At 37.9% G+C, this 27,895-nt stretch overlaps 1 protein-coding gene across 6 annotated transcripts in view; it reads left to right on the forward strand.

Annotated features, from left to right (window-relative positions):
* Nucleotides 1–27,863, forward strand: part of ADNP (activity dependent neuroprotector homeobox) — a 31,834-nt gene extending 3,971 nt beyond the window's left edge. Inside the window, exons 1-7 of one of the 6 annotated variants that reach the window (XM_050713974.1) lie at nucleotides 1,612–4,828; nucleotides 6,545–6,703; nucleotides 8,006–8,051; nucleotides 9,238–9,543; nucleotides 19,804–19,916; nucleotides 21,398–21,490; nucleotides 23,400–27,862. In XM_050713974.1, the coding sequence (XP_050569931.1) occupies nucleotides 9,501–9,543; nucleotides 19,804–19,916; nucleotides 21,398–21,490; nucleotides 23,400–26,534 (3,384 nt within the window). In that variant the 5' untranslated portion in view covers nucleotides 1,612–4,828; nucleotides 6,545–6,703; nucleotides 8,006–8,051; nucleotides 9,238–9,500 and the 3' untranslated portion in view covers nucleotides 26,535–27,862. Of the gene's footprint in view, nucleotides 1–1,446; nucleotides 1,570–1,611; nucleotides 4,829–6,544; nucleotides 6,704–8,005; nucleotides 8,052–9,237; nucleotides 9,544–19,803; nucleotides 19,917–21,397; nucleotides 21,491–23,399 lie in introns of those variants that run through there. The other 5 variants (XM_050713973.1, XM_035548046.2, XM_035548045.2 and 2 more) reach the window with 5 other exon arrangements.
* The last annotated feature ends 32 nt before the right edge of the window (nucleotides 27,864–27,895 follow it).

Consider the following 27,895-nt stretch of genomic DNA (forward strand, 5'->3'; position numbering starts at 1 on the left):
TAATGCTACATTTTCTGTTTTTATCGTTTTGATACATTTAACATACTTATTTAAAAGAATAACAACTGACTATGTTGGCCTGCATCTAAACAAGCATTATGTTATTTTTGATTGTTCAGATCTGCTCAATGCTTAGAATTATTTTGATGTTGGGTACAATTTTTATTAATATAATTGTAAAAGTGTAATCGTTAATGTGGTAGTAGTCCTGTTCCTGTAAATAAATATGTTGATAGAAGTTCACGTTTCCTAGTAATAGTATGAGCTATGGAGATGAGAATAAATGATACTGGTGTAAGGATAGTGTAATACAAATACCTGTACACGCATTGGAAGATAAGGAATTTCTAATCACATTAATTTAGTTAAAATATCTGCATGTATCCAATACTTTCTGTGTACGTGGAAGGTTTGTTTTGACTGACCTGACATATTTTGGGAAAAATGCTCTTGCTTTCCTAGTCAGGTTGGTCAAATTGGCTTGTTCATTTTGAGCTTTCAAGAAATACTTAGGTCTAGAGTAAGAACCAAATTCAGTTCTAGACTTGAAGAAAGATTTTCAGAGAGGGTGTAACTCTGGCTTACCTGTCTGAGGGCCATATGCCTCAAGGAAAGACGGTTCTTCAGAACTTCGCTGCAGCTGATGGTGAAAGGCAGGCACGAGGCTCAAATTCAGCATCCCATTCTTTCTTCACATCAGTGCTTTTGAATGTGTATGACAGTTGATGAGGTGATGGTTTTGAATAAGAGTTCAATAAATACTGTTTTTTCCTGCAGTGAGTCACTTTTCACTTACCACCCTTTATATATCCTTAGGTGGTTATTTTTTTAAAAGGTGGCATGCGTAAGAGATTGTTTAGGTCCATGCTGCCTGTTGGGTCCCAATTACCTGTGTAATTGTCTCTGTGAACACGTCACACCTGCAAGTTCTTGCCTATCCACATCATGTGACAGAATGGTTCCTTTAGAAGCTACTTAAGAAACAGATTTTTGGAACAAGTCACAAGAAATAGAAGTTTAACTATTAACACCTTGTCCACTGAAGTACACTCCTCCAGTCTTTTACATGTAGGAAGGGGCATGGGCATGCTCTCAAGCCTGGCTTCACTGGCTGCTCTTTCTTCCCTGTCCATCTCCTTTGCTCTCTTTCAGACCTCAGCCTTTGGGCGTTCTTTCCTTTACCCCTTTTTACCTCTTTTGTGTATTGATTTCTGATGTGACTCTGGATCTGATAGCTCTTCACTTGTGCTGCATCTGGGCTAAAGCGGTTCTTAGTGATGCAGATTCATAGCAGCAACAGTAAGGGGGCAAAATATCTCTTGAAATCTAAGTAGACAAAATACTGGTCTTAAATTGCTTTTTTTTTTTTCTCCTGAGAAGTCAAACTCAAGTTTGTGATCTGTTGTTTTGCTTTGTTTCCCCATTCCTGCTGCTGCTGCTATGAAGCCTTTTGAATATCGAAGGTTCCTGAGTCAGACCGAAGACAGCAGTAGCTGAGGTGGATTAACGCTGGAATGTAGTCAGGGATTGGAGCACTTGGGAGCTATGCTTAGACAGAAAGGGAAAGAGGTAAGAAATGTGGAGTGGTAAGACCGATTTTTTTAAGCTCTTATTTACAGTCTTTACCCAATCATTTTTTGGTAAATGCTTTACCCAGCGTTTGTGCATAGCATGTGTGAAGTGGTAAGGCAAAGGAAAAACAATTAGCATCAGCCTACTTCACAGGCTATTTTTACATTTTAAATACTTAGATGCTAGCCAGTTGGCGAGGTCCTGTCAGTATCTGATACATCGTCTATCTGAGAAAACATGTATTGGCAGGATTTTAGATGAGCTTGTAAAAGTGTTTGTATGCTCTCTTTTGTTTTGTTGGTTTGTTCTGCCACTTAAACCAGCATGCAAGCAATGCATTTTACTAGTTAGGACACACTAAGGGGTGCAGTTTCACTCGTGGTATAAATACATCTTGACTATACTGCCTCTACAAGGAGTGGTACAAGCCCCACTTCCTGCCACCTTACTTGTACCAGTCCTAGCACTTCTGCTTGGGAGTGCGGAGGAACTGCTCTGGCTGTAAAAGACTGCATTTCAGTTGAATCAGTTCTCTGCTCTGGCTGCTGCACAAGTCCTGTTGCTGACACAGTGGTGGTGTCAAGAAAACACGATAGAGAGAAGATAAGACTACCAGTGGTGGTGTAAGGAAAACAGGATAGAAGATAAGACTGCCATTTGCACTTGCAGTCTAATTTCTGTTTGCAGTTTCACAATCGGTGTAATCTGATCATAAATTGTATCTATATTGATTACATGCTTAGTTCCTGCACAGTTTAGAGATTTCTATTCAAATGTGGGGTTTTTTTGAGTTTTGGATTGAAAGATTATGCTTGGTTTTATTTAATTTGTAACTGCAAATTCCCCAAATCATTTTTGTTCAGGGATTGTTCATGTTTAGTTACAATCCAGATGAGGATCATGTTTGGAAATCGTAAAGCATATTCATGCAGCCTTTTTTTTCCCTGATCACTGAAGTGTGGATATCATGGTGTAAGCAAATAATATCCTTTGTGCTTCAGTGACCTCTAGTCTTGATTTCAAATTTCTGTAAGATGGGCAGGCTTTAGTACAGTTCAAATAGAAATATTTAAGAAATAGCCCTAAACAAGCAAGACTGTTGTATTGAGCATGTACATTACATATTGATTTCACTGCACAAATGTGGTTTCACATAAATGTTTATCTTTGGAGATCATGAACAGTCACAAAAGATATTCAAGATAGCAGTAGGGGGGAAGCTTACTTCTTGGTGCTACTGCCTCTAATTTAAACTTTCCTATGCACTGAAGTATGGCATGCCCTAAAGAATAACGGATACAATTTAAAACTGATTTTCAGAATGCAGTAGGAACTGGCAGAATTGCTGGTGTTTTTGTGTGTTCAAAAGATCATTAGAAAATATTTAAATTTAGCTAACAATGTGCTTTTTATTTTTTAACGTCAGCCTATGTCATCAAAATAAGAAAACCCAACAAATTCCTGGCAGAGTGCAAGGTAGCAGATTAGAATGAAGAATTAGAATGAATTAGCATGAAGAAATAAGGAGTTACTGTTCCTAGAGCAGTGGGAATTTGGCCATCTTGTATTTTACATTGGGGCATAGAAATCACACAGTGTACAAAATTTATACTACTAAGCAAAGGTTGATAAGGAAATAGTTAATTTCCTTTTAGCTATGCAGTTAGTGTACACACCCACCAGATGGAGCTTCTGGCACCAGTGGAAAATTCCAGAAATCAAGCAAGAATGAGAAGTGTGTGAATGACTTAGAAGATCCCTGTCTGCTGGGCTGCAGAAGATATTTTTTTAACCTTTTAAAAAAATGAATGGAAAGTAAGATCAGCCTTCCTGAGCCTTCTCACTAGAACTGTCTTCCATAGAAGTTCTTCCTCTGTGATGGGAAGTTGGAGTTGTTAGCATCGGAGTCACCAAGTTGAAGATAGACAATAAGCTCCAAAAAAAAAAAAGAGAGAAACAGTTTCATAAACCCTTGCTGAAGTTCACATAGAATCACAGAAACAGCACGTTAAGGTTATTAGCCAAAGAATTTCCTCCAAAGGAATGTGAGTGTGGCTGCTTTTTCTATTTTTTTTGTTGTTGTTTGTTTGTTTTAGTACTACATTTTAGAAAACCTACTGATGTCCAGAGAAGTGGTATGAACAGTCCTTTTTCTTTGGCACACTGATTTAATCTCTGAAGTGATTTCAAAATCTTTTTAAAGTCTTTAATTGGCAAAGGAACTTTTAAGAAATAGACTATTTGACTGTGAAGGACAGCCAGGGGGTTTCATGCACAGAGGTCTGCAGAAGTTTTACAATACATAGGCCAGGTACCAAAATACACTTGCTAATTCCCTTCAGTTCCAATTACCGTAGTTTCAAAACACCATGCCAGATTTTTACAGAAGATTTGATTGGGTTTTCTGTTTACTTTACATCTTTCTAATATGCCTAGTCCTGTTTTAGATACAGACACAAGTTAAAGGGCTTGGGGGCTTGTGCTAGCCTAACGGTCTAACATGGCACTGTGCACACACAACTGTCTAGTTGGAGTTGAGGTGTTAGACAAAAGTTAGCTGGCAGCCATGGTGTTACATGGGCAGTAGCTGGTGTTGCAGATGGTGGAGCTGATAATGCTGTGGAGGTGCTCTGTGTTTAAAATGTTGCCAGGAGAGTAGAGCACGTGCTGTTACAAAACAGCCTCTGTTTTAGGATTATAGCAGACTTGAAAAATGAGCTCTTAGTTGTCTGGCATTTAAGATGTGCTGTTAAACTGTAAATCTCATTACCTTCACAGGAGATGTGGGTGCACAGCCCCTCTGAAAACTAGGCCAGAAATGCTTAAATAAGGAGAAGAGTGCAAACAGAAGAAAGTGGAAATGCTTATTGTAAGCCAGAGATAGCTGTGTCAGGAGTAGACTCTTTATTCAGTCAGTGCATGGAGGAGAGGTATTTAGCTGTAACTCTTACCTTCTCGTGGAAATTTTTGTTAGTTTGTAGTTCTCCCAACTTCTCTCTTCTCCCTGGTGTTTCTGCTCCTGGTATTTTTGGTTTGCTCACTCTTCCCTGTGATACCTTTCTGCTTCCTGACTATCACTTTTCCTTGCTCAACTGTCCTGGGACTTTCAGGTCCTGGAGCTCCAACCTTCTTGCCAAAGATACAGGCCATCGTTGTCCTAATGTGAATACAGAATATTATACACCACACTACTACGTAGCATCATTGAACCTGCGTACATGAGGAGGCTGCGTTTCCATTGCTGCAGGAACCATAGGTTAATTTTCTTGCATATTTTTCTTGCATTTTTTAAAAATCTTGCCCAGTGTTGCACTAACAGCCTTCCTTGTGAGTCTGTTTTATGGCTGGCTTTTTACAGCATGCTACTAACTTCAATTAAACAGACAAATCATTAAAAATCTTATTTTAAACGCAGTTGGAATAGGTTCTATGAATCTAGGGAGATAAAAAGAAAAATACCAAGAAACTTAACAGTCTTGTTTCATTATGCCCAGGAACACAGCTGTTGTCAGCTCTGATACAGGCCACTGTGTTGCACTGTAGCATGCAAACCAAGAACTTCTCCAAGTTCAAATACTATCAAAATAAGGGCTAAAAAAAAAGTATTTGGGATTACACAAAGAAAGAAAAAATGCCAGAAGCTTGGTGATTCTGGTCAGCAACGCAACGCAGGGAAATGATACTGAGTCTTTGGGAGGCCCAGTATGGGATGAGTACTTCTGTGTGCTCAGTGTTTGTATCTTCAGACTGACCCACTAATTGACACTGATCTGCTCTCAGTCCTGCTCGGTCCTCATCCAGAAGTGTTCTTTCTGCACTGAGAATGCAGTGGGAGAGAGGTAATTTGGACTTGACAGAGATACAGGGATATAAATTCTCCTTTCTAGCTGGGAAATAATCCAGTATGAAAGAAAACAACCTGCCATTCTTACCTATTTGAAGGTATGGCTAGTGGTCTTGTTAAAGCATATACAGCGTTCTGTTCTGCCTCACTGTGAAGTATCTTAAGAATTTTGTCTTTTTAAATTTTGTTAAAACATCTTAGTATCTTCTGTTGAAGCCATACTAGCTGAAGAAAAATGATCTTTACTTTAAGCTGTGGATGTTCTGTCTGAATGATCAACAGAGAAAAATTAACCGTTTTAAACAATGAAAACTGCTGTGGTAAACTAAATGACTCCACAAGTGTTGCTTTTGTAAACTTTGCATTTGCTTGTTCCAGTTTTAATGGTACTATTGTTGTGTCTGGTGTTCGCAATATTTTCAAAACTGAGTTTCCGTCCATGGGTGATGTGTGTCGAAGAGATACCAAGTCTTCCTAGAGCAACATAGTCGTTTACATGCCATTGCCCTGAACAGTGTACTTCACGTCCTCCTACTAACAGCCATATAACTGGAAGCTTTAATCTGAATGCTTCCCAAATGAGTGTGTTTCCCTAGGGTTGTGGCTGGCAGCCATGTCACCTGTTTGATCTCCCACGGTCTTGTAATTTAAGGTGGGACTGTACTTGTATAGGAAACTTCTAGGAAAAATTACCTGTACGAGGAAGTGTTGGTGCTTCAGTAAGTATGCTTGGTGTACAGGGTGCAGCTGTGCTGCCGGTACTAATAGCTCACATGCGGTATGAACGGAGGCCCTAGACACTTAAATCAAAAGGTTACATGAAGTGTGAATAGGAGCGTTCATCATGGTATCCTGCTGGATTTCTGACCTGGGTAACTTAATTGAATTGTTAGTACCAGAATATTCTTTGGGTAACATCACCTAGAGAAATCTGTTTAAACCACAAATCTGCTAAAACTTTCTGCAGCACTCTTAACCTTGCTGGATTGCACCCCACAGTAGCTCCATGTCAGTAAAGGTACCGTATACATGGTTTTAGAATCCTTTGCAATGAAACGTACGTTATAAATGTGAGATTGCCCTTACTACATTTCTTATCTCTTGTCTTTAACACTTTGTTTTGTACAGCAGGATATGATGCTTCTTCTATGTCCGGGCTTTGGCCTCACACAGTAGGTGTAATATAATCGCTGAGGTGGGCGTTCTGCAAGGAGAATTATTTTTGGAGGCTTTTGCATGAAACTTGTCCAATGAGTCTGAGACGCCCAAGCACCATTAATTTTGGAGGTAAATGCCTCATAATATGTACTGAATAGATCGGGAAGAGTTAAGATTTTGATTTGATGAAGTATTTGCAAAAAATAGTTGAAAGGATAGTTCTGACTGTTTGCTACTGACATTTGGACGTTTTGAACTTAAAGGAACACCAACTTGAACTCTAGAAAAATTGTGGACTTAAAGGGCTTTGAGCTTAACCATTTTGGCAGCTTCGCTGGACACTGCTAGTTAGTTTGTGGTTTAAAAATTTCCCCCTCTTTTGGTTTATTAAGACCAACAGAGGCAAAAGTAAAAGCTAATTTTGACTACAAGAGAACTGCCAGAAGAGCGAAAAAAAATGCGTTTTGTGATACGAAAGTTAAAAGACAAGAACATAATTTAAGTTGGATGTCCCTTTAAGTTATTTATTGGAATCTGACATTTCTTATTTGAATCATGATTTAAATGTTAAAATTTAGAAGCTTAAGTATTTTATTACTGAGATATTTTCTATCATTTGTCTATAAATTGGTCTGTCAAAGTGGGCTGGAATATGTCCAATTGGAGGGGAGGGAGGAATGCTGTAGTTAAAAACAACAATGAAAAAATGAAGCCAAAGGGGGGGAAAAAAAAAAACAAATGAGAGAAAATATAACAATGATGTCCCAAAAGGTTTTTTTAATGACAGATTTTAAATGTCAGTACTTGTCTGGGGGGCGGTGGGGGGAAATTATTTGCATGAAACTGACTTAATTTAAAATTTACTGATGTTACTATGATTGGAATAAAATCAGGTTACTGATAAAATTGTGAAGATAAGATAGATGGAAAAAAAAAGCTTGCCATAGCAAACAGTAATGTGGTACTGGCACACAGCCGACAGAGAAATTTAAACCTATTTCAAAGATTGACAGTGTCTGGATTGCACTGATGGTGTTGATCCTGGATTCTCATTGCTTTCTGATTTTAACGGTAACTGTCATTGAGAAATATTTAATATTTAAAAAGAGGGTATCTAGTAGAGAGGTATCCTGCACTTTTTAATGAAGTGATGTTTAGTATAATCTGAATTTTATGCACTAACTTGTTACCAAACTGCATGCATTTTTCTTATTATGCTGTTTGACTCTGCTGCAGCCCTTCCCTTCTAGTATTGTAGATACTAAGAAATTGGGGTTTGAATTATTAGAATGAAAATCATGGGATCATGTTACATACCTAACAAAGTCAATGGACTAGAAGAGTGGGTTTAAGTGGGGTGGGGGGATATATTACACAGGGAAAAGGAGGAGGTTTTTAGAATAAGGGTTTGAAACGTTGCTTTTTCTGTAGGAAAAAGATGGAGTATTGCATGCTGGGAACAAGTGCTTTCCATAAGGTAGCTAAATTTTAAAAGTACATTTGTTTCATTTTGTTTTAGGCTTTGCTTAAGTATTCTAATCTAGTAACTTTGTCCTTTCTGCAGTTTTCATTTCGATTAGATACCTCTGCAAAACTCTCTTCTAAACAAATTCAGAAACCAAACCAAACAAACCTGGGCCACAACTGCAGTTCAGCATACTTCTGAATGTTGCTCAATGTGTATGGAAGAGTCTTTAAAGAATATTAGTACTAGTATAAATTCTTTCTGTGGTCTGTTTTGTTTTCCATTATATCAAAATTGCAGATCTTAACATCAGTAAATTTAAAGATGTGAATGTGTTGGATTACTAAAGAGAAATGACCAAAAGTAAAATGATTAGTTAAAAGGTAGTCTTAAGTGACAGCTCTTAAAACAAAACAAAAACTCACCAGGCATGCTTTTGGCAGAAACTGCAAGTACATAGTTAAATTCTTTTTTCCTCTATTCTTGTGAATAGCAAGAGATAGCATACTTGGAGAAAGTTTGAGTAGATGAGTCAGGATTTACTGACTCATTACCAGTCACTATTAGTTACTTCATTAACTGCAGTTAAATGTTTTGGCCAGGTTTCCCGAGGAAACAAAGCTTATATAATTTTTCAGATTGTGGCTTGTCTCCTATTGGCCTGTCACTCCTCCCAGCCAACAATAACGTTGGGCACTTCCAAACAAATTTGATAGAGGTGGAGGTCTGAAAAGATAAGTAAGCACTTTTAAGCTTCCTTAAAAGTAGATCTCTAGTAAGAGAAGAAACTGAGGTTTGAACATTAACTAGTGTTTCCTTCACAACTCTCCTGTCAGCCCGTTCTTTCAATTGGATGTTGCAATGCCCAGGTGGCTGCTAAAAACTCTGTGGGAGGAGTTGTAAGGGGGAGGGGAAACAAATCCTCCTGCTTAGGCCCAGGATTTTAAGGGTTTGACTTTTCAATATTGGATGCACGCCGCCTGCTGAGGTGCCAGTTAGGTGTTGTGCCTGGAGCTGAATGTAGCAACCCGCCTGGCATTATCTAATACGGAGCTAGCAGAGGGTTATGAAGGAGAGAGAAGAAGCAGTAAATTATCTTGGCTTATTATTTGAAGTATTCAGCTCCAAATGAGAGTTGTTGGTGCCTGACTGAGTGTGTGTATAGTATGTTATTCCATGGAATACAATATTATTACAGGTACAGCAGCAGCTCATGATGCCCCGTAAAGCTTTTCTTTCCCAGAAAGAAAAGCAGGCTCGTGCCAGGGAAAGGGATATGTTAAAAAGAGGAGGAGGCGACAAGACTATCTCAAAAGAAGCGTGGAGCCGCAGAAAAATGCAGAAACAATAAAATGGCACAGGGATGATGAGAAGAGGAGAGAAAATGAGCAAGTTAAGGACAAAGATATCAAGAAGCGGTGGAGACAGGATGAGAGAGAACGACGAAAGAATGTGGACGCTATGAATTGGCGCAGGGAAGATGAGAAGAGGGAAAATGAGCGAGGTAAGGACCAAGAAGGCCAAGAACAAGCAAAGAAAGGAAGGTGGAGGAGAGGGGAAAAGAGCGACGAAAGGATGGACCTTTTGAAGCAGCAGAGGGATAGTGAGGGGGAAAGGGAAAAGGAGAGAGTAAGAACAGTTCCATTTTATAAATATGTGCAGAAATAACAGAATATTAGTATCATTTAGTTTCAAATTTATCTGCTTTAATGAATTACAGTTCTTGTAGAGCCAATTATTTTATTAAATTGATCTGAGTATGGATGTATGCAAATTCAAGAAGTTAGTGAGATAGAAAAGGCTGTTTATGCATTGCTTTTGAAATTGTCTGTTTTGCACGCATGCTCGCACCTAATAATTTCTTCAACAGTGCAGTTGGTAATACTGTGTTTCAGATCACCAAAAAGTTCAGGTTTTCTCAGTCTTCATACTATGAATAAATGACAGCATTAGGAAGGGAAGGGTCAACCGTAGGAGAAAGTAAAACTGATGTTCTATTTTATTCATTTTAATAATGTGCCCAAGAGATAGTTGTCATTGCACATCCTTTATTTTTTCCTTTTTTTTTTGAGGTAAATTATTAGAAAAGTTGTATGGAAGTGTAAATTTCACAGAATGCTTTTAAGAAGCAGTCAGTTCAAGATGCGTGTTTCTGTTATGAGTTCTAAGGTGCTGGTATCAAGACCCTGGCATCAAATCTGTAAAACTGACAAACAGTAGGCGTTTGCAGTAGGTAGGTCCCTTTTTAAAAATTGCACTTTTATTAATTTTTATATAGGACTCTATCTGGAGTTACTAAATGCTTTTTGTAGTAACCCCAAAACATTTATTTTTGGTTTGTGTACTGGCAATGGATTTATACTGCATGGTAGTTTAGCTCTTTGGAGTGCTCAGACTCATCTGCTAGAAACGCAAACCAATTTAGAAATTAGAGCCCTTGGAGTAAAAAAGATGGTGCATTTGCAAACATGATGGTAGCTTGCTCCCATTTTACAGCTGGAGATGTTGCAGCCCTTCTTGGAAGACTTCTTTGCCTGCAGCTGTTCACAGTAAACACTGAGGCTGTCACAATCTGTGGTGAAATAGTGCCTCTTGTAAGCAGTAGTAAAGATTTAGCTACCTGAAAACCAGGCACTGATTCAGTTGTCTGCATCTTCTGGATTTTAACATATGATGAGCAACCTGGAAGCCACAATAATAAAGTGAACAGTTGTGTCATTAGTAAGACTACTAATTGCTCCATGACTGTGTACTTCTAATTTCATTGTGCAACAAAGCCAAAATGGTCAACATACTGAATATGCATAAGTTTGGGTTTTGTTCTTTTCCAGTGCTGATCCTTTCAAGCCACAAAATAAGCCTTTGTAAAGGGAAGGGCAAGGGATAGATGTCTCTTACAATGAGTAACTTCATTGTGAGGAAAAATGCTCACAAAGTGCGTTACCAGCTTTCTACCCCTATGTTCCTGCAGGTTTTTTTCATTGTAGGCCTGGAATAACTTGTAAATCTAGGTCAAGAAAAAATAACTTGCTTCAAGTAGCATTGTTTTATTCTGTAACTTCTTTCTCTCTTCATTTCTAATTTTCACTCGATAGTTACTAGAAGCTTTGATTTTTTGTAGTCTTTTTCTTGACTGACTACTTGTTCTAACTGTTCTGAGGTCTGTGAGCTTAGATAAACGTAGAACTATGTTCACAGAATTCCCAAAGGAAATCAATAGAACAGCCAGATAGTAACTTTCCAGTTCTTCTAGTATCACTAGCAATGTTGACATCATGTACTTTGCTTGTATTAAAAAATATGTTGTCTTTCACTGGCTTGGTTCCCCCAGAGGACAGTTGCTTCAGAAGAATCAGTGGCTGTTGCAAAGAGCATTAGGATACCTAGTTTACAAATGCCTAAATGAGAATAAAATGCAATAGAGGCTGGTTTTTGTTTAAGCCTTTTGGAGATTCCATAACTATTTTTTTTTTACTTGCCACTTCACAGCGATGTTCTTTACAAACCTTGTTGAATGAAAACACTTTTTTCAGTTAAATGTTTAGGGTTACCTACAATCTGTGCTTGCTGGTCATGGGAGGGTTTCCGTGATGGTATGACTGGACAGGGTCGTGGTAAAGAAATGGTGTTTGCAGTGATGCGTTAAAAGAAGAAATGCTAGAATAGTCCACTGATGCTGTCTCGGTTCCTTTACAGTATAAGATTTTCCTCCAGATTACTTCTTGAGGTTTTTAAACTATTTCTGTATGAAAACCACAATTTTACTAATAGGACTGTGACATCAGTCACTTATTATACTTGTTTGTTACAACTGTAGCAAACCTCAATCATCAAACAAGTACATTAAGCACTTTGAATACTGTCCAAAAATGAAGAAGGAAAAAAAAACTAGATTCGGAATATCTGAAGACTGTAGTTCAGAGAAAAGGTCTGTCTTGGTCTGAAACAGATGCACTTTTTCCAGAATCAGAATGGCAGTGTTACTTTGTGGTTTTCCTGAAGTTGTGTACCGGAAGATCCTACATACTGTTCTAGATAAAGCTGGCAGAACTGAAACAGTCTTAACATCTGTTACCTGATAGTATCACAGGTGGTAGGTTGCAGGGTAGCCTTTCTGTTGAGGTCCAAAATACAAAAGACCCACTGGAGCCTTAAGTTTTTAGTTGCACCAAAAGAGAAGCAGCCTTTTGGGTCCAAAGACAGGTGGAAGCTTTTCCTTGTTTTCCTTCCTGTCACCTCTGATGATTTGACTGATTTGTGATTTTTGTTTTGTTGTTTTCTCTTCCTGTGTTCCTTACCCTTTCTCTCTACTGGGTCCATACCTTGCTGTAAGGTCCCAGTTCTCAAGTTGTGAATGCAGTGTATTGTGTGTAAGTTCTGTACTTCCCTCATTAGCGATGACTGCACTAAAAAAAATATGTAGTATAGGAAAATGTTAACTAGTTCTTGAAGCATAGAATTCTAAAACAGGCAGGCATATTGCATTTTATATTAATTTTCCACATAACTGCACAGTAATCCATTTTTTTTCTATTTTTTAACTCTTCTTTTGACTTAGTCTTCTAGGTGGTTCCAGTCCCTTGGTAACTGATGTGTTAAAGGGCTGAACTGCACAGCTACGTTAACTTGAAGTGCTTGAAGCTGATACAGTGAGAATAATTTATTTTTATTAAACAAAAAGTAGTTTAAAAGTCACTCAGTAACATAACAGGAGGATGTGTCAGACTTCACATTCTGGATGTTTGTAGAAGAGTGGCTACAATTGTTTCCATCTGGAATTTGAAGAGCTAGGAAGGGTAGCAAGTTGGTGAAGACATAATTTGCAGTTGAAAGTTACTTTGAGTCTGTCTAACTACTAAAATCTGTTGAAAATGAGATACACTGAAGAGTTTAGCGTTGGTTAAAACTTCTGTGACTATGCTGTAGTTAATTTGTGCTAGACCTTGTTTTCATTCTGTCTTTTTCTGTCATGTCATAACAAGTCCTATTCTCCTATATCTTGAATATTTGCAATGTTAAGTTCCTAAGCTCAGCAGAAATTTTCTCTAGTAATGGGTCTGTCCCTCCTGTTCACTTGAATTATGTTTTTTCCTGAACATAGCTCTCACTGGTGCTCCTGAGAGCATTTCAAGATGATAAGCAATTTTTTCCCCTAGTATTATTTTCTTTTACCACCTATGGCTAACAAGCTCAGAAAACCAAGTAAAGAAAAATCCCTTTGCTTGAAGCAATGCTAACCTAGAAGTGAGGTCCATTTTCTTTTATAGCTATGAACCTGTGTTCTTTGAAGCACTTGATTTTAAATGAACAACGGAAAATGTTGTTGCCTCTTTAGGCCTGCAGTTCTGGTTGCTTCCTAAAACGTGCTTATCCTTATTATTTAAATCCATCAGCCTGTATTATATTTTGGCTCCTTCCCATTTCAGGATATGATTCGACTGAGTAGACTGACCTGCTGGTTCCTATAGACTTCTCAAACCTCAGAAGTCTTTGTAGTCGTTTTATGCTCTAATTTTGAGGTTATAAGATGAACATATCAGAAGTGCACTTGAGATTAAGTTCTTCCTTCCTGGGGCTCCGGAGGCTATTAAAAGTCAAAACAGTGCTTCAGTTCTTAAAAGTACAATATGGTGTACACTTTTCAAGTTCTGTGAAGTCACTTATCTGCTGTTCCTCTGCTTACCTTGCAAATATTCCTTGTTTTTTTTCACAGAGCTTTCCCCACCCCTTCAGATTTTTGGATGAAGATTTGAGAATACTTCATTCAGACCTTTCTCAGTGTGTATGCACTAGTTAGGAAACTTGTCTTAGTTTTTGTTTGTGCTTTGAGTAGTGGCTGGTATCCAGAGCAGCGGATAGCACTGCATAAAGTTGGTCTAAACTCTGCCTTTGCATCTCCAAAATGTGACTGTGAAATGGAAGCTGAAGTACAGAGTTTCTAATTTAGTAATGATATTTTGCTCTTTTATATAGCTCACCTTTTCTTATATTTGGCCACTAAATTACTCTGGAAATAATACCTGGCTATGGACTAGACCTTTATGCTAGGTACTGCATAAATACAGAGCAAAAGAGGGTTCCAAACACTTCTTATGCGGTTCTTTTGCTTATTTTACAGTTATTTTGTGTCTGGAATAGTCAGACCTTTGGGGAATAAATGCGCTAAAGATGAGTGATACCTTATTAAATCAGCCATTTTTTTAGAATTCCTTATAACTAGGTTAGTAATCCATTTTATTAGGTACTTGAGGATACTACCTGGATGATCTCAGTAGTGAGGTTGTTGGTCTTGTGTAATTCAGCTTACGAACAAGGGCTTTCCAATGTATTTGTATTTATGGGACCCAAGTCTAGAAATAGGACACAAAAGGGCAGATACAAATTGAATTCTTATGTCTGTTGGATCATGAACTTGGAAATAACTGCTTGACTTAGAGGCAGATCCCATTATTCTTGTTACTACATGATGGTAAACACTCAGGTTACTCTGTAGAATCATATTTGCTGAACATATATGGGATCATCTTGGCTTATTTTCCTGTGAAGGTGTGTACAGATGCGCATTCCTTTACAAAGACAAATTCTATAATGTAGTAAATACGTATCTAGGGCTTCCTGTGCAGGAATGAATAGGATAGAGTAGAACCAGGCAGGAATATAATAAAAATTAGTTACGCCTTAGTAACCACAAAACAGAATACATGGAAATACAGGGTGCCCTGCTAACTGGAATGCTGTGCTGGAATGACTGTTGGATGAGCGATGTCAGCTCAGGATAAATTAATTCCTCCTTTATTTAAAAAAAAAAATGCTGCTGAGCTTCCTTTGAAAGCTACTTTGAGCTCTCTGAAGATTGAATCAGTAGTATGAGGTAAGCAGTGCCTCTTCAACCATGAGGATCTGGTAACTGGTAGATGTGTAAAGCTTGAGCTGCTTGTGCCCCTTGGAAAGGCTTGTGCCTTTTATTTGTCTTCCATGAAGTCCAGGGTATTGAAGACTGCTCTCTTTTGGCATTCCAGTAGAAAAACAGAGAAACAGCATTGAAGTCAGTTATTTTACAGAAGGATCAGTTGTGAGGACTTGTGAATCTTTATTATGGGCATCCTTCCCTGTTGAGCACGACAGATGTAGTGCAGTAGCTCGAGTGCCAGTTAAAGCACCCACTGCTGCTTTGTGTTAAATAATTCTTTGGATCTGAGCTTTGGAGCAGTAAGAAGTCTTGACAGTAAAGGAGATGTATTCCAAGTGTCCTGTCTTAAACATGAATTTTTGGTCAGGTGAAAGATAACTTTTTTCAAGAATAGCATTTATGCCTAAACAATGACTTGGGAGACTTAATCCCAGCTCTTTAAAGTCTACATTCAGGGATATGCCAGTAGCGTGTTGTGTATATTGCAGCTACAACTTGAGGTACTGGTTTGAAGAGGATGAATGGAGATGCTAAAAGCTCTTTGTGGAGTCACAAACCATAATGATACCAGGCTGTACCTGGCTCTCCACTAATTACGATTAAATGGTCAAGAAACTTCCTAAATTAAATGAACTACATTAACTTAAGGATGAGGTTGTTTCTTTTGCTAAGATCAGGTGAGCTGTATTCAGCTATCAGGCAGAATTTGCAAAGTAAGGTTGTTCTTCAGTTTTCAGATGTGAAGATCTAATTATAACCTGTATTATGATGTGATAGGAAGATTTCGATAATTTCTTGTCCTTAAGACTTGGCTGTGAGGCAGGCGGAAGGCAGAGGCAAGAAGAAAGTGCAGATATAACCGAGATTGTTTCTAGGCAGTCCAAAATAATTTGCTTTCTTTATCACTTGGGTTTATATATATCATGGTATGTTTGACATGTCCAGGTGTATTGGGCACAGTAATTAGGAGAAAACAGTTGTTTTGGGAAAAAAGTTGTTAGTGGCACACTCTATTGAAATAAGAGGCTGCTGCTTAATAAACATTATTTTGAGAATTGTAGCTGACTTTCAAGTTTAAAAGTTGTTATTGCCTAAAGACAAACTCTACTGACTCTTGCTTTGTCTCAAGTTAAAAAAAAAAAAAAGTTCATGAGCAAAATGAGCAGATTTCTTAATGTTTGCACTAATCTTTCTACAGTAGGCATTAAGAACTGGAGATATCCTGGAATAAAATTACTAGGACGTTATTTCCAAAAGAACTTCAAATCCAAGGAAATGTTCGTTCAAGTCCTGACCGTACCTGACCATGCTGTTTCATATATTTTTTTTGATGAAAAAGTTCAGTGTTCAGTTATTTACAAAGAAGCTACTGAAAGCATACTGAAACAGAACAGTCAGAGCAATGCAGATTGTGTTGCCTTTAGAGAAAAATTAATGCAGTCGTGGTTAATTTCTTGGCTGCATTCATAGTTTTTCACTCTTGATCTGTGAACTGCAGCAAGAAGAGCTTTTAATAATGGATGTTATTGAGTTTAAAAAATAATAAATGGTTATGCTGTGCTTTGGAAGCGAACCTGTGCTAACTTTATTGTAATTTAATGTTCAGAGCCATGTTTCCCAATTCTGTTTGGGGAGGAAAGTGAATAGAGTATTAAATACCATTTTCTTTCCATCAAGAACCTGTGTTTAAGGATAATGCATCCAATCTGTGCTCTATCCTTTCAGATACGGTGGTGTCATAATGGCATGCCTAGCCATATCTTGTTAATACGTGTTATTCTTGGCTTGCTATTAATGTAGCTCTAGTATCACAAAAGTCAGATTTCTTTTCAAGACATGAAAGAAGTGACAGTGGGCTTAGTACTGGAAGGTATTTCATAGTGACTGGCCTAGGAAAAGAAACTGCAGGTTGGAGTTGCAAGTATTACAAATTTCTGTTGCAAGATGAATATCCATTGCTCAAATGGATATGCTCATATTCTCAAATGCTTTTTCACCATTTATGCATTTATTCTTTGTCATAAATGGTATTATTTTCATTTTACATCATCCAAAAGCAAGCTAAGTGTAGTACCAATAAGAGGATACAGCCTCTGCCCAGAGGTGCTTATGCAGTAAAGCTGATACTTTTTTGTCAAAGTCTAATACACAGTACAGAGGTAGAAAATTTTATGTATGCTAAGCGATTTTCTTTAAAAAAAAAAAAAAAAAAAAAAAGCTTCACTTTGTGCCTGTAAAAATGGCTCTTAATGAGAGAGAACAAAGAGGAAAGAGAGACTCAGAATTTGCTCAGAAAATCTGGTAACGGAGCCGTGAGCTTGAATGCAGATTTGGATAAAATAGCTGGTTTGCCTGAGTCAGCTTTCAAAATAACAAGCAGTTGGAAACTCGGATTCAAACCTTATTTCCTAGTCCCTTATGAGGATTAAAAAACTCCCTAGCCAGGAGTGAGTAGCATTCTGAAAGGATGACAGGAATCAGTCTAATTATTTAAATGATCATATTCACCCTTGTAGGAGAATGTCTGAGGCCTCGATATTTTTATAATTGCATATGAGATACTTGATTATAAAGGAGTACAGCTGAGAATGGATACAGCATAAAAAACACCAGTTCGTGATTTTCCATACAGTGTCTTTAGAGGCAGTAACTGGGAGCAGCGTGTAGTTTACTGCTGTGACCCATTTAATTCCTGCCTTTTCGGAGATGCCAAGGGTACCTGTAGTAGTGCTCTCCATAGTTTTGTAAGGTTGGTAAATGAATTATCAGACTTGTGAGTGACTCTACCTATGAAGTGTTTCACCTGAATGATAATTCTTCATATTTGTAGAGTGGTTTGAGTTTCCCTCAAATGGAAGGTGTCAGATAACATACAGAAATCAGCTACTTTTCATATGAACTTGAATCTATTTTTTTTCTAATTCTAGTCTTTTTAATTGAGACTAGAGAGGAGTGCTAGCTGAAACACCTTTGCAGTCACAGAAATTAGTGTACTTGCATTTAGAGTTGTTGAGGTCAACAAAACAAGCTGTGGCTATACTGAATTCTTTTAACAAATCTCACTTGGAGGAAGTTAATACAGAACATCAAAATATTTGTTTCCCGGCCCATGGTGTTTTTTGTTTTTGTTTTTTTAATCACATACTTGGAGGACTTTGTGTGACAGTGCATGTCGAAGAGTTCTGTCTGATCAGAGACACTTGGCTATTGTAGTCACAACCCATATCCTTTGTACTCTGAGAAAATTTTTTAGTAAGTTCCTTGTAACTTAGAGATTGCCCTTCACCTCATGGCAAAATGGGAGATTTTTTTTTTTCTAACTAAAATGTTTAATGGTTATAAATTTCTACTAATACTGAATTCTAGCCTTCTGCTTGAAAGTGTTTGAAAACAAAACAAAAAAAAAAAACAACTTTCAAACTTCTATTCAAAAAGCCCATTTTTAGTTCATGTAGGTAGTCTTTGGCCCATATAGTGGATTATTTAGTTGATAAGAATTTATTGTTCCATCAGACCAACATCTGAACTGGCTCACAGAAATATTAATGATAAAAATGCAGCTTTGTCCTCTGGGGTGACGTTCTTTATGCAACAGGCATTGGAGCATTAAAGTCCAGTGAACGAGGTAACTCTGACACTTCCTTGCTGTTTAAGAAGCTTCCTCCCTTTTTCTTTGAGGAAAACCCTGCCTCTTTCTTTATTACTGGCTCCACACCTCAACCCCCTACCCACCTTCCAGAAGAACTGTACACGTACAGTTCTCACTGTAAGGGTAGCAACATGCAGACTGAGAACTCCCATAGGTGCAAAATAGAGCTAGTTGTTAGCACTGGGAAGAAATCTTAGTGCTAATGGTTGGATCTGGGAGTCTGCGTATCTTAAAAGTTTAGACTTTCTTTTAGTTGGACAGTGTCAGGCAATAACAGACAGTAATAGCAGTTTAATTGGAATTAGCTACCTGTATAAGGAGAACTAAAAGGGAGGGTTGTCTCGTAGGCTGAAAATACCTGGCTGCATTCTGAAAGGTGCTAAGCCATCTCTTGTATTTTTTTTTTTTCCAGTGACTTCTATCTCTGAAGGGCTCTAACCAAGCTTTCAGGTCCCATTTTATTAAGAGCAATGTACAATGAACAGGTTGTCAACCAGCCATTCAGACATTTACAGCTATAAATACAGGAAATGGAGGAAACTGTTATATTTTTGCCTACCTCAACTTTCCTCAGTTCAAGGCACTCTTAAGTAACAGTCCTGCTTTAGCATTCTAAAGGTTTTCCCATCAAAGTTTGCTCACAGAATATGTTGTTGTGGTATTCATGGATTCCTAAAATAAAAACCTAGGAAAGCTCTGACTTATTTCATAGGCCAATGTAGAGTACTAAGAATTCATGTGTGACTGTAGTTGAATGCAAGAAGCATCGTGCTCACTGAAGAGATACTCCTACATTCATTACAAGACTGACACAAATCTTAAAGCTCAACTTAGCAGTTTTCAAATCGGTTAGAACGTATATGCCTAAAAGATAAATTGTGGTTTAAGTACCTCAGCATAGGAGGTAGATTTCATCTAGACACAAACACTTTATAGAAAGTTATTTCCAGATGCAGCTGATTACTCCTATAATAGTTGTTACATCTATTTTTTTTACGTGCTTTTTTAAGTTTGTCAGTATTTAGCTTTATGGCCAGCCTCATTTAAGAACAAACCAGACAAAATGTGGTAGTTTCCTTAGTTAATGGTACAGCTCTGATGCTGAATTATGGGTAAAATGAGAGAGAAAATAATTAAAAGTGCAGCTCTTCATCAAACAGAACACATTTGACTTAAACCTTTTCTCTTACTTTCTTTTTCAATAGAAACTATGTTCCAACTTCCTGTCAACAACCTTGGCAGTTTAAGAAAGGCCCGGAAAACTGTGAAAAAAATACTTAGTGACATTGGTTTGGAATACTGTAAAGAACATATAGAAGTAAGTATGATACCTCCCTCCCAAGTGCTTTAGAGCTAGAATGCTCAAACATTGGTGGGACTGTGAGGTCTTTGTGTGACTTTTTTGGTTTTGGGCCTGTTTCATGAAATGTTAATTTTCTACTCTAAATTTTTGAAGGGTGTTTCTAGAATCCCCTGTATCAGATTCCCATACCTTAATCCTGTGTTTTCATCAGCTTCTGAGAATGGTTCTAAGATTCCTTTTGAGCCTTGTTGGTCAGGCATTGCTACCTCTGTACCTTTTTAAAACCTGTACAAAGTGGGATTTAATTAAACTTGAGCTAACACATACTTGTAAACACTTAGTTTAGCAGAGACAAGATACAATTCAGGCTATATATGATTGACTTGGTATATCTTCTAGATAGGTTGTCCTTTGTTTATCTTGGATTCCTAAAAATAATATTTACTAACTGAACATTTAGGAATAAAGCAAGAACTAGGTGTGGTAGAGGATGTTCTTGTTGGACAGAAGATGGTTCTGAGATTTTCATGGAATGCTTGTTGGTGCTGAACCATAGGTAATCAATTTAAAGAATCACTTCTGTACATGTGTTAAGTTTCTAGAAGGGAAAGGTATTTGCTACTGGAAATAGTAGTGTTTCCAATAGAAAATTGGAAAAGTATCAGCTACTCTGCTGGACAAACTTTGTAACTGTTCTCTCAAAAAGGCAGCTCTCTCCTGAGCATGACCTTCAGAGTATGGTCAATTCATACACTTGTTTAGAGTACCCAACGAACTGTGACTTGTTTGCTTGTCTTTTCTATTAGTATCTCTTTAAAGAGCATTCAGGTGAGATCCTTTAAGAGAAAGAAATACCTGACTTTCCTATTTGGGAAATTTTGGTGGAGCAAATACGGTTTTTGAAGGTATAATTGTGAATAGGGACAATGTTACTTTTAAGCATTAATTTTATTTGAAATAATATTTTTAAATCCTTACGTGCTGCTGACTTTTATATGCCAAAGATGAAACATATTTAATTAGATTTCTTTTTTTCTTTTAACAGGAATTGGGCTACTAAAACATCATACATGTAGTCAAACTTTTATCTGAATTCCTGTGTGAAATAAATTTAAACAACAAAACCAACAAAATCACAAATTTTGTGTTACAGGACCTATATGATCTTAAACGCGTAGCATTAGCCAGCTATTACTATCTCAGTGACTGCTTTTGAAAATAGGGCGGGTATGTAATGACAGCCTTGGGCTAATTAGGAGAATGTGTGAGGGAAAAAAATTAGTTCTTCATGTGTTTTATATTATTGAGACTATTTACAACTATTTACCTCCAAATAATGCATTTAAATATACAGATTTCCTTGAATTAATGTTCTCTACTATTTGCCAGCAGCACTTGAGAGAGGACTGCATGGATACTTACAAGAGTTGCTTAAGGGAGCAGTTGGTCTTGGGTTTTGATTATTTGTGCTCTCTTCCCATCTTCCCCTTCTCCAGGATTTTAAGCAGTTTGAACCTAATGACTTTTATTTGAAAAACACTACATGGGAAGATGTAGGATTGTGGGACCCATCGCTTACAAAAAATCAGGTTGGTAATGGTTTATGTTGACAAATCCAGTTCTGAAGACGGTTCATATTAAAGGGCATTTTGCAATTATGTCAAGAGCTTTTCCTGTGGTTTTACCCATTGGTCAGTTGCCTCCACTTTAAGGGACAGCAAAACCCTTTTTTTTCTTTTTAGTTTTTTTTAGAAGCAATGATCTCAGTCTTTATTTTAGTAAGTATTGATAGCCAAATATTGAAGAAATGATTGGTGAAGAAATCTTATCCTTTGACAACTGGATGCTAATAGGCCATCTGTGTTCAAGCTTAGTACAGATTCACCTTCCTTCCAGTCAAAAGATCAACGGTTTTGTATTTTCTGTTTAATTTTGTTACCTTTTTCTTAAATCTGTTTTCATCGTTTCAGAAAAACTTTAAATGAACCTATCTAACAGCATGTCTCTCCACTATTGTAGCTGTTTGCCACATCTGAGGATTCTCATAATCTGACTGAGGTTTGGTTTAGACATATGCAGTTCTACACAGTGAATGAAATGACACTAGAAGTCTTACTGTTTAGATGCTTGAGTCAGTAATAAAGGAGATCTGAATTGAGCTGGAAGTAGGAGGGAATGATACTATTACGATTATTTGATTTTCCTGGTTTAACACAGTGTATTAAGGTATGGATTGCAATAGCCTCTACCAATGGTGCAATATAGAGTAATGCCAGCATTTACAGAACAGGGAGAAGGTGAGAAATCTCTATAAAATAAGCCCTTTCTTCAGCATCTGAAAAGACCGGGTATTGTTTGTTACAGGAAATGGGAAACCATATTATGATGGATTTCTAGTGGTGGTGTTGGTCTAAAAATAGCCCTTTATTACTGTGTTCCATAAAATACACTGATGTTGTGCTTTTTTTCTACTTAATTCCAGAATAAGAACCTTAATATAAAAGGAGACAGTGTTTTAGTTTTTGTATCTCGTCTCCAGCCTACCAGATGTGAGGCTTCAGAAGGTGGACAGAAGCATATATTCCTACTTACACAAAGGAAGCCTACAGCTCTAGCTACTTTAAATCATCTGTGTGTAACATGTTTGACACACATGACGAATGTTTGTAACTATGTGAATTTCATATCTTAACTCATCTGAAATGTCAGATTGCTTGTGGCTATCTGAGGCCAGTGCAGTTTTAGTTCCTGTTACAACAGATGACAAGAACTGCATCAGCAACGTGTTAAATATAACAAAGATTGAGGGAGCAGGGAAAGTAGGCAAGTATGGAACTTTCAAATATCCCTTTTTTTTTCCTTCCCCCCCATCCAAGATTGTTTTAGAGTTCAGGATTGTGCTTTGATCAGAATGAAAAGGTATGGTTGCTTTAAGGGCTTGTGTGGCCTTAGTACATAACTTAGCTTAACTCTATTTGTACACCAAAAATAAGTTTTGAAGAGTGTGTTTCATCTTACAGTTTGTAATAGATAAAGACACTGAACTAGCTAATGTTTTATATCTCGTACATCTATGAATGTTTAGCAGATTTTGATGGGAAGTAACTCAGGTCTTCTTGATACTGTCTCATTCTGCTCCAATAATCGTGCTTTCCTTTTCCCCCCAAAAAACGAGATTATGGTGAACTTGTTCATGCTCAGCTGCAGGGAATGCAGCTTCTGTTGACTGGAGGAGAAAGATGTTTATGATCTAGCCTTGCATGCTGAGTTTATGGTTAAACTCTTGAGGGACTTTTAAACTGGCACTTACCACCTCATGTATATTCAGATGATGAACTTGGCCTCATCTCTAGGCCCAAAATTGCAGGGAATAAATCTAAATTTTTGAGGTGATTGCAGTAGGTTGTGAGACTATAGTTGTTTAGAGAAATTCACAGAAATTCTGTTTCTAAAAACTGCTTTTCCATATTCAGTTTCTGCTTTGTTGTTTGTTTTAAGGACTATCGGACAAAGCCCTTTTGCTGCAGTGCATGTCCATTTTCCTCGAAGTTCTTTTCAGCATACAAAAGCCACTTCCGGAATGTTCATAGTGAAGACTTTGAAAATCGGATTCTCCTTAATTGTCCTTACTGTACTTTCAATGCGGACAAAAAGACTTTGGAAACGCACATTAAAATATTTCATGCTCCAAATGCCAATACACCGAGTGGAGGCATCAGCACTTTTAAAGATAAAAGCAAACATGATAGCCTTAAACCTAAGCAGGCTGACAGTGTAGAACAAGCTGTTTATTACTGTAAGAAGTGCACTTACCGAGATCCTCTGTATGAAATAGTTAGAAAGCACATTTACAGGGAACATTTTCAGCACGTAGCTGCTCCTTACGTAGCAAAGGGAGGTGAAAAGTCGCTCAATGGTGCAGTTCCATTAAGTTCCAGTACCCGGGAGGAGGGTAGTATTCACTGCAAACGATGCCTTTTTATGCCGAAATCATACGAAGCTTTAGTACAGCATGTTATCGAAGACCACGAACGTATAGGATATCAGGTAACTGCAATGATAGGTCACACTAACGTAGTGGTTCCAAGGTCAAAACCTTTAATGCTAATAGCTCCAAAACCACAGGATAAAAAGCCTATGGGACTCCCTCAGAGGATGGGTCCCCTTTCCCCTGGAAGTGTTCGATCTCTTTCATCCCAACAGATGATGAACAGACTCACTATACCAAAGCCTACGTTAAATTCTGCAGGAGTGAATATGATGTCAAATGTTCACCTACAGCAAAACAATTACGGAGTCAAATCAGTACCGCCAAGTTACGTTGGTCAGCCAGGGGGGAGGCTAAACTTAAGTGGTAATGCACCAGTTTCTCTTTCACAGCAGTCTCAAACAATGAAACAGTTTTCAAGTGGCAATGGAAGGCCTTACACTCTTGGAGGGGAACAGAGATCACAGGCCTCAGCAAGATACTCTCTTCAGTCTGCCAATTCATCCTCTCTTTCATCAGCTCAGTTGAAACAAACATCATTATCTCAGTCACAGGCAGCTTCAAGAGTATTAGGTCAGTCTGGCTCAAAATCTCCTGTAGCTGCTACAGGTCCTTCTGCTGTCAATACATCATCCACACAAAAGTGGAAAATCTGTACAATCTGTAATGAGCTGTTTCCTGAAAACGTGTATAGTGTCCACTTTGAAAAGGAGCACAAGGCTGAAAAGGTGCCTGCAGTAGCTAACTATATAATGAAAATACACAATTTCACTAGCAAATGTCTATACTGTAATCGCTATTTACCCACTGATACGTTGCTTAATCATATGCTAATACATGGTCTGTCTTGTCCGTATTGCCGGTCGACCTTCAATGATGTTGAAAAGATGGCTGCTCATATGCGAATGGTTCATGTTGATGAAGAAATGGGACCTAAGACTGATTCTACTCTGACATTTGATTTGACACTGCAGCAGGGCAGTCACACAAACATACATCTACTTGTAACCACCTACAACTTGAGAGATGCTCCTGCTGAATCTGTAGCTTACCATGCTCAGAATACTCCCCCTGTTCCTCCCAAACCACAGCCGAAAATCCAAGAGAAGTCTGACGTACCTGTAAAAAGTTCCCCACAAGCAGCAGTTCCCTACAAAAAAGACGTAGGGAAAACTCTCTGTCCTCTGTGCTTTTCAATCCTAAAAGGACCCATCTCTGATGCACTTGCACATCATTTACGAGAGAGGCATCAAGTTATTCAGACAGTTCATCCAGTTGAGAAAAAGCTAACCTACAAATGCATTCATTGCCTTGGTGTATATACCAGTAACATGACTGCCTCAACTATAACGCTGCACCTTGTTCACTGCAGAGGTGTTGGGAAGACTCAGAATGGCCAGGACAAAGGTACTTCGTCATCTCGGCTAAGCCAGTCTCCAGCTGTAGCACCTGTAAAACGTACTTACGAACACATGGAATTCTCCCTAATGAAGAGAAGGAAAATGGATGATGACGACTCCCCCTCTGCCTTTGAGGAGAAGCCTGAAGAACCTGTAGTTCTAGCATTGGACCCCAAGGGTCATGAAGATGATTCCTACGAAGCCAGGAAAACATTTCTCACAAAGTATTTTAATAAGCAACCATATCCCACTAGGAGAGAGATTGAAAAGCTGGCTGCCAGTTTGTGGCTCTGGAAGTCTGATATCGCGTCTCACTTTAGCAACAAAAGGAAGAAATGTGTTAGAGATTGTGAAAAATATAAACCTGGTGTGTTGCTTGGTTTCAACATGAAAGAACTAAACAAAGTTAAACATGAAATGGATTTTGATGCTGAATGGCTGTTTGAAAATCACGATGAAAAGAATTCCAGAGTCAATGTTAGTAAGACTGTTGACAAAAAAATAAACATAGAAAAAGACAATGAAAGTTCCTCAGACAGCTATGAGAATATAGAAGAGGAATACAATGAAAGCGGTAGTCCGTTTGGTCCACATATTTCTGACATTGGTGGGAAAGCCTCTTCTGATAGCACAGTGGAGAACCCAGATGACAGCATATCCAAGGAAATCATTGAAGAAAATACTTTACAGTCTCCAGAGAAGTCTGATCAAAAACAAGAGGACAGCTCTAAATACGAAGAGATTTCTGCTGAAGAGCCAACAAAACTGGTGGGTGATATTTCAGATAGCGAAGGTGATCAGGATGAGCAAGATGATGCTGTTGAATGGAAAGATGGAGCTTCACAGTCTGAAAGTGGGCCTGGTTCTCAGCAGGTTTCAGATTTTGAAGATAATACATCAGAAGTAAAACCAGAGGTGTGGACAGATGAATCCTCCCAAAGTGAAGATGCTGGTAGCAGTAAACCAACTGTTGAGACAAAAGAGGGTGGATCTGAAAGTGATGAAGAACAGTCAAAGTGGAAGAATCGTTCCTATGGAAAAGTAGAAGAGTTTTGGTCTAAGGACCAGTCGCAATGGAAAAACGCATCAGAGATTGAGGAGAGCTTGTCAAATCAGCAGATGGAATGGCAGAATAGCACAATTGACAGTGAGGATGGAGATCAGTTTGACAGTGTGACTGACGGGGTAGCAGAACCGATTCACAGCAGCTTAACTGGTGTGGAGCTGAGTAGCCAGCAAGCATAAGCTGCTTGATGCAGAAGTGTCAGTAATGGCCACTCTACAACTGTCTAAACACTTTCATTTCAGTATGACTGCTAAGCTTAAATTCTAACTGGTACTGCCTCTCAAGTGCTAGGTCATGGTGAGTGGTGTTTGAGGCCGCTGTTACTCCAGTGGTTATGTAAGGATGTTGTTGGCTAATCTTGCTTGAGAATACCTGCTGGGACGAGCACGGTAACTTAATGTGAAAACAGATAAGCTGGTGGCTCCAGAATGCACACAGAGAAAAGCAGAGGTTTGTTTTATCTGCATTTTCAACATTTATTTCACTCTTGTACATGTTCAGTTGTATGTCTTTTTAAACATTACCCTTTTTCACATGGTAGTGTAGGGCCAACATACAAACTACCAGTTCAACGTGTATAGTAGACTATGGGGAAATTGATTTTTTTCATGTATCATTCTGAATAGTTGAAATGTATATTTGTACAGTCTTTTAGACCTATTCAAGTGAAGCTTATGAAATTGTTCTTGTGTACCCATCATAGATTTGTTTCTCTTTTTTAGTGTTGCCCTGCTGTGTAATAAATGCTGTATCTAGTTTACCTAGCAAAAGCTTGAAACTGCTATAGTATGAATTTTGACAAACTTAGTTTTTGCACATAACCTTGTACAATCTCAAAAACAGAGGCCAGCAACATAAAATATATCTGGACTCTATTGTATTATAGAATTTTCTTGTTCTGAATATCCTTGACATTACAACTGATGATAAACGTATTTCAGAGCCATTTTCTGAAATCTTTTAAGCTAAAAAAGAAAAATCACATGCAAGAAACAAGTTTGCAGCTACTAATTTTGACACCTTTTAGATCTGTATAAAAGTGTATTGTGTTGAAGCAGCACACTGAAACAAAAGTGCTGTGTTTTGGATATTTAGTTTTATCTTTAGTTAACACCAACAAGGTGTTGTATTCATTTATACCATCTAATATATGACACACTGTTGTAGTATGTATAATTTTGTGATCTTTATTTCCCTTTGTATTCTTCATTTAAGCATCTAAATAAATTGCTGTATTGTGCTTAATGTAAATATTTGCTTTATTACATGCAAGTGCCACATGCCTGTTTGGTAAATCCCAGAGTGCTACTTTTTTTTCCCTTGTCCAAAAAGTGCTCCACAGCTCTGCAGGAGCATGTATGTATAGTATTTTCTTACTGGATAGACTGATCTCTTCAAGGACATTGAAAAATCCCACAAAACTAACTTTGTCTGAATTTGTCTTTAGCATTCTAGAACACTACTTTATAAATAAAGTTACAGTGGTTGTAATTCTGCATCCTTGAGAAACAGTCTATGAATTACTTGCATTTTTCATCCC

Source organism: Cygnus atratus, chromosome 16, assembly GCF_013377495.2.
Source record: "Cygnus atratus isolate AKBS03 ecotype Queensland, Australia chromosome 16, CAtr_DNAZoo_HiC_assembly, whole genome shotgun sequence".
Lineage (NCBI taxonomy): Eukaryota > Metazoa > Chordata > Aves > Anseriformes > Anatidae > Cygnus > Cygnus atratus.